This window comes from Oncorhynchus keta, chromosome 36 (assembly GCF_023373465.1).
Source record: "Oncorhynchus keta strain PuntledgeMale-10-30-2019 chromosome 36, Oket_V2, whole genome shotgun sequence".
In the NCBI taxonomy this organism is placed as follows: Eukaryota; Metazoa; Chordata; class Actinopteri; order Salmoniformes; family Salmonidae; genus Oncorhynchus; species Oncorhynchus keta.
The window spans coordinates 14,855,514-14,862,395 of NC_068456.1; the positions used below are offsets into that span (position 1 = coordinate 14,855,514).

Here is a 6,882-nt window from a genome sequence, read left to right on the forward strand (position 1 = left end):
TTGACAGTGCATGTCAGAACAGAAACTATTCCATCAAGTCCAAGTAACTGTCGGTAGTTCTCCGAGACAGGATCATGATGAGGCATATATCTGGGTAACGGTATTAAACAATTTGTAGAGTGTTGAAAGTTTCCAAGAGCACAGTGGTCTCCATCATATGTAACTACCCAGACTGCCTGGAGCTGGCCGCCCGACCAAACTGATCAACCAGGCAAGAAGGACCTTTGTCAGGTATGTGACCAAGAACCCAATGACCACTCTGACAGAACTACAGAGCTCATTTGCTGAGATGGGACAACCTGCCAGAAGGACAACAGTCTATACAGCACTTTACCATTCTGGGTTTTATGGGAGAGTAGCTAGACGGAAGCCACCCTTGAGAAAAAAAGGCTTGACATCACACCTGGAGTTTGCAGAAAGGCACATGAAAGACAGTGCATAAGGCAATATATTATGTGTTCTGAGGAGACAAAAATGTAACTCTTTGGCCTGAATGCAAAGCGCTATGTCTGTGATACTGCTCATCTCCCGTCTTAACACCATCCCTACCGTGAAGCATGGTGGTGGCAGCATCGTGCTATGGGGATGCTCTTCAGTGGCCTGGACTGGGAGACTGGTGAGGATAGAGGGAACAATGAATGGATTGATGAGAACCTGCTTCAGTTGAAAAAAACCTATGACTTGGGGCAAAGATTTACATTCCAACAGGACAATGACCGCAAGCATCCAGCCAAAGCAACGCTGAAATGGCATCAGAACAAGAATGTGAAAGTCCTTGAGTGGCCCAGCCAAGACTTGAATTTAATTGAAAATTGAACTTGAAATAATATGGTGGGAAGAATGGGAGAAAATCCCTGAATCCAGATGTACATTAGTACAGACAACCAAGAAAACTCAAAGCTGAGAAAATCCCTGAATCCAGATGTACATTAGTACAGACAACCAAGAAAACTCAAAGCTGAGAAAATCCCTGAATCCAGATGTACATTAGTACAGACAACCAAGAAAACTCAAAGCTGAGAAAATCCCTGAATCCAGATGTACATTAGTACAGACAACCAAGAAAACTCAAAGCTGAGAAAATCCCTGAATCCAGATGTACATTAGTACAGACAACCAAGAAAACTCAAAGCTGAGAAAATCCCTGAATCCAGATGTACATTAGTACAGACAACCAAGAAAACTCAAAGCTGAGAAAATCCCTGAATCCAGATGTACATTAGTACAGACAACCAAGAAAACTCAAAGCTGAGAAAATCCCTGAATCCAGATGTACATTAGTACAGACAACCAAGAAAACTCAAAGCTGAGAAAATCCCTGAATCCAGATGTACATTCGTACAGACAACCAGTGTTGGTGTTAATAACCAGTGTTGAACCAAAACCACCCCCATCATTATCATATTTTGCATGTACATTGATTGATTCATAAATGTTATGTTACTTAAATATAAATAACATACATGTTTCTAAACTAATCCAATCTAATCCAATCTGTTACTAATCCAATCTGATTTATTGCACCCGTTATTGAAATTGGTTGTTCCAGTTTAGATGGTTTAGGTGGTTTAGATGGTTTAGGTGGTCTAGTATCTTAGTCTTCCCAACCCGGCAGTCATTCGGAATGCAGGTTGCGGGTGAATGTCTCTCTGGATTCCAGCAGGAACAACACATCACTTTGCAAGTCAGCATAATGTGACCTGCAGGCCTGAAAACCATGTGTTAAAGGCCACTGTATTAGGGTAAAACTAGACCCTCAAAATAAGGCCTTATTAAATACTTGTATTGTGCGCAAAATTTACATTTGAATTACAGCATATTCACTTAGGATCTCACTTGATGAAAGCCACAGGTCAAAATGATGTCTCTGTGCAGTCATGTATAGAGATAACATAATGTCTCTGTGCAGTCATGTATAGAGATAACATAATGTCTCTATGCAGTCATGTATAGAGATAACATAATGTCTCTATGCAGTCATGTATAGAGATAACATAATGTCTCTATGCAGTCATGTATAGAGATAACATAATGTCTCTATGCAGTCATGTATAGAGATAACATAATGTCTCTGTGCAGTCATGTATAGAGATAACATAATGTCTCTATGCAGTCATGTATAGAGATAACATAATGTCTCTGTGCAGTCATGTATAGAGATAACATAATGTCTCTATGCAGTCAGGTATAGAGATAACATAATGTCTCTGTGCAGTCATGTATAGAGATAACATAATGTCTCTGTGCAGTCATGTATAGAGATAACATAATGTCTCTCTATGCAGTCATGTATAGAGATAACATAATGTCTCTATGCAGTCATGTATAGAGATAACATAATGTCTCTGTGCAGTCATGTATAGAGATAACATAATGTCTCTGTGCAGTCATGTATAGAGATAACATAATGTCTCTATGCAGTCATGTATAGAGATAACATAATGTCTCTGTGCAGTCATGTATAGAGATAACATAATGTCTCTGTGCAGTCATGTATAGAGATAACATAATGTCTCTGTGCAGTCATGTATAGAGATAACATAATGTCTCTATGCAGTCATGTATAGAGATAACATAATGTCTCTGTGCAGTCATGTATAGAGATAACATAATGTCTCTGTGCAGTCATGTATAGAGATAACATAATGTCTCTGTGCAGTCATGTATAGAGATAACATAATGTCTCTGTGCAGTCATGTATAGAGATAACATAATGTCTCTATGCAGTCATGTATAGAGATAACATAATGTCTCTATGCAGTCATGTATAGAGATAACATAATGTCTCTATGCAGTCAGGTATAGAGATAACATCATGTCTCTGTGCAGTCATGTATAGAGATAACATAATGTCTCTTTGCGGTCATGTATAGAGATAACATAATGTCTCTGTGCAGTCATGTATAGAGATAACATAATGTCTCTGTGCAGTCATGTATAGAGATAACATAATGTCTCTATGCAGTCAGGTATAGAGATAACATAATGTCTCTGTGCAGTCATGTATAGAGATAACATAATGTCTCTATGCAGTCAGGTATAGAGATAACATAATGTCTCTATGCAGTCATGTATAGAGATAACATCATGTCTCTATGCAGTCATGTATAGAGATAACATAATGTCTCTGTGCAGTCATGTATAGAGATAACATAATGTCTCTGTGCAGTCATGTATAGAGATAACATAATGTCTCTGTGCTCATGTATAGATAACAGTCAGTCATGTATAGAGATAGAAATGTCTCTGTGCAGTCATGTATAGAGATAACATAATGTCTCTGTGCAGTCATGTATAGAGATAACATAATGTCTCTATGCAGTCATGTATAGAGATAACATCATTGTTCTATGCAGTCATGTATAGAGATAACATAATGTCTCTAGTCATGTATAGAGATAACAGTCAGTCATGTATAGAGATAACATAATGTCTCTGTGCAGTCATGTATAGAGAGTAACATAATGTCTCTGTGCAGTCATGTATAGAGATAACATAATGTCTCTGTGCAGTCATGTATAGAGATAACATAATGTCTCTATGCAGACATGTATAGAGATAACATAATGTCTCTATGCAGTCATGTATAGAGATAACATAATGTCTCTGTGCAGTCATGTATAGAGATAACATAATGTCTCTATGCAGTCATGTATAGAGATAACATAATGTCTCATCAGTCATGCATAGAGATAACATAATGTCTCTATGCAGTCATGTATAGAGATAACATAATGTCTCTATGCAGTCATGTATAGAGATAACATAATGTCTCTATGCAGTCATGTATAGAGATAACATAATGTCTCTATGCAGTCAGGTATAGAGATAACATAATGTCTCTATGCAGTCATGTATAGAGATAACATAATGTCTCTATGCAGTCAGGTATAGAGATAACATAATGTCTATGCTGTGAGATAACATAATGTCTCTGTGTCATATAGAGATAACATAATGTCTCTTGCAGTCATGTATAGAGATAACATAATGTCTCTGTGCAGTCATGTATAGAGATAACATAATGTCTCTGATGCAGTCATGTATAGAGATAACATAATGTCTCTGTGCGGTCATGTATAGAGATAACATAATGTCTCTGTGCAGTCATGTATAGAGATAACATAATGTCTCTGTGCGGTCATGTATAGAGATAACATAATGTCTCTGTGCAGTCATGTATAGAGATAACATCATGTCTCTTTGCGGTCATGTATATGAGATAACATAATGTCTCTGTGCAGTCATGTATAGAGATAACATAATGTCTCTGTGCAGTCATGTATAGAGATAACATAATGTCTCTTTGCGGTCATGTATAGAGATAACATAATGTCTCTGTGCAGTCATGTATAGAGATAACATAATGTCTCTGTGCAGTCATGTATAGAGATAACATAATGTCTCTATGCAGCATGTATAGAATAACATCATGTCTCTATGCAGTCATGTATAGAGATAACATAATGTCTCTGTGCAGTCATGTATAGAGATAACATAATGTCTCTATGCAGTCATGTATAGAGATAACATAATGTCTCTATGCAGTCAGGTATAGAGATAACATAATGTCTCTGTGCAGTCATGTATAGAGATAACATAATGTCTCTATGCAGTCATGTATAGAGATAACATAATGTCTCTATGCAGTCATGTATAGAGATAACATAATGTCTCTATGCAGTCATGTATAGAGATAACATAATGTCTCTATGCAGTCATGTATAGAGATAACATAATGTCTCTGTGCAGTCATGTATAGAGATAACATAATGTCTCTATGCAGTCATGTATAGAGATAACATAATGTCTCTATGCAGTCAGGTATAGAGATAACATAATGTCTCTGTGCAGTCATGTATAGAGATAACATAATGTCTCTATGCAGTCATGTATAGAGATAACATCATGTCTCTGTGCAGTCATGTATAGAATAACATAATGTCTCTGTGCAGTCATGTATAGAGATAACATAATGTCTCTATGCAGTCATGTATAGAGATAACATAATGTCTCTATGCAGTCATGTATAGAGATAACATAATGTCTCTATGCAGTCATGTATAGAGATAACATAATGTCTCTGTGCAGTCATGTATAGAGATAACATAATGTCTCTATGCAGTCATGTATAGAGATAACATAATGTCTCTATGCAGTCATGTATAGAGATAACATAATGTCTCTATGCAGTCATGTATAGAGATAACATAATGTCTCTGTGCAGTCATGTATAGAGATAACATAATGTCTCTGTGCGGTCATGTATAGAGATAACATAATGTCTCTGTGCAGTCATGTATAGAGATAACATAATGTCTCTGTGCAGTCATGTATAGAGATAACATAATGTCTCTTTGCGGTCATGTATAGAGATAACATAATGTCTCTATGCAGTCATGTATAGAGACAACATCATGTCTCTATGCAGTCATGTATAGAGATAACATAATGTCTCTATGCAGTCATGTATAGAGATAACATCATGTCTCTATGCAGTCATGTATAGAGATAACATAATGTCTCTGTGCAGTCATGTATAGAGATAACATAATGTCTCTGTGCAGTCATGTATAGAGATAACATCATGTCTCTATGCAGTCATGTATAGAGATAACATAATGTCTCTGTGCAGTCATGTATAGAGATAACATCATGTCTCTATGCAGTCATGTATAGAGATAACATAATGTCTCTTTGCAGTCATGTATAGAGATAACATAATGTCTCTGTGCAGTCATGTATAGAGATAACATAATGTCTCTGTGCAGTCATGTATAGAGATAACATAATGTCTCTATGCAGTCAGGTATAGAGATAACATAATGTCTCTGTGCAGTCATGTATAGAGATAACATAATGTCTCTGTGCAGTCATGTATAGAGATAACATAATGTCTCTGTGCAGTCATGTATAGAGATAACATAATGTCTCTTTGCAGTCATGTATAGAGATAACATAATGTCTCTGTGCAGTCATGTATAGAGATAACATAATGTCTCTGTGCAGTCATGTATAGAGATAACATAATGTCTCTATGCAGTCAGGTATAGAGATAACATAATGTCTCTGTGCAGTCATGTATAGAGATAACATAATGTCTCTATGCAGTCAGGTATAGAGATAACATAATGTCTCTGTGCAGTCATGTATAGAGATAACATCATGTCTCTATGCAGTCATGTATAGAGATAACATCATGTCTCTATGCAGTCATGGGCCGTAACTCTACAATTCACCAGAAAGACAAGGCACTGTAAATAAGGCTTCACACTAAGCCGTGTGTTAATTTAACACTGAAAAGTGTGGACCCGTATAGACACTGGACCACATATACAAACACTCAAATATTCTGTTCTTAACACACCACTTATAAGAGAATGGCATTTCTACAGCCAAGCACCCCTCCTCCTCTCCTTCCTTCTCTCCTTTCCATCGGCAGAGAGGCTGTGTTGCTGGTACACCCAGGGCTTATATTTGCCATGACCCCCTGACTCATAGGGGGCGTGTGTGAGGTGTGTGTGCATCTCCTCAGGACGTTAGTCAAAGGGTGAGAAATGGGCTCTTTGAAGCATCTATTCACCATGTTGTGGGTATTTCGAGTATCCCATTCCTCCAAATGTTTGATGTTGTTGGACATTTTGTTTAAAACATGCTCCTCTTTGGAGAACACACACCCACAAACACACACACACACTTAAACATCTCCCTTAGCGAGGCTGCAGTGCTGTGGAGCTCTCTCTGTGCTCTGAGGCAGTAGTGTCTCTTTCATGTCTGCATGCTTGGATCACATGGCCTGGACTCCCAGCTGAGGCTGCTGTGCATGTGTGGAGCTAAGTGCTGGCTAATTTCCCCTCGGATAGCCCCAGCCCCGGTACCGAC

At 37.7% G+C, this 6,882-nt stretch overlaps 1 protein-coding gene across 1 annotated transcript in view; it reads left to right on the top strand.

The window, feature by feature from the left end:
- The first annotated feature begins 579 nt into the window (after nucleotides 1-579).
- LOC127916466 (trichohyalin-like) overlaps nucleotides 580-6,882 on the top strand; it is a 19,440-nt gene continuing 13,137 nt past the window's right edge. Inside the window, exon 1 of the mRNA XM_052498246.1 lies at nucleotides 580-616. Within this exon, the coding sequence (XP_052354206.1) occupies nucleotides 580-616 (37 nt within the window). The remainder of the gene's footprint in view (nucleotides 617-6,882) is intronic.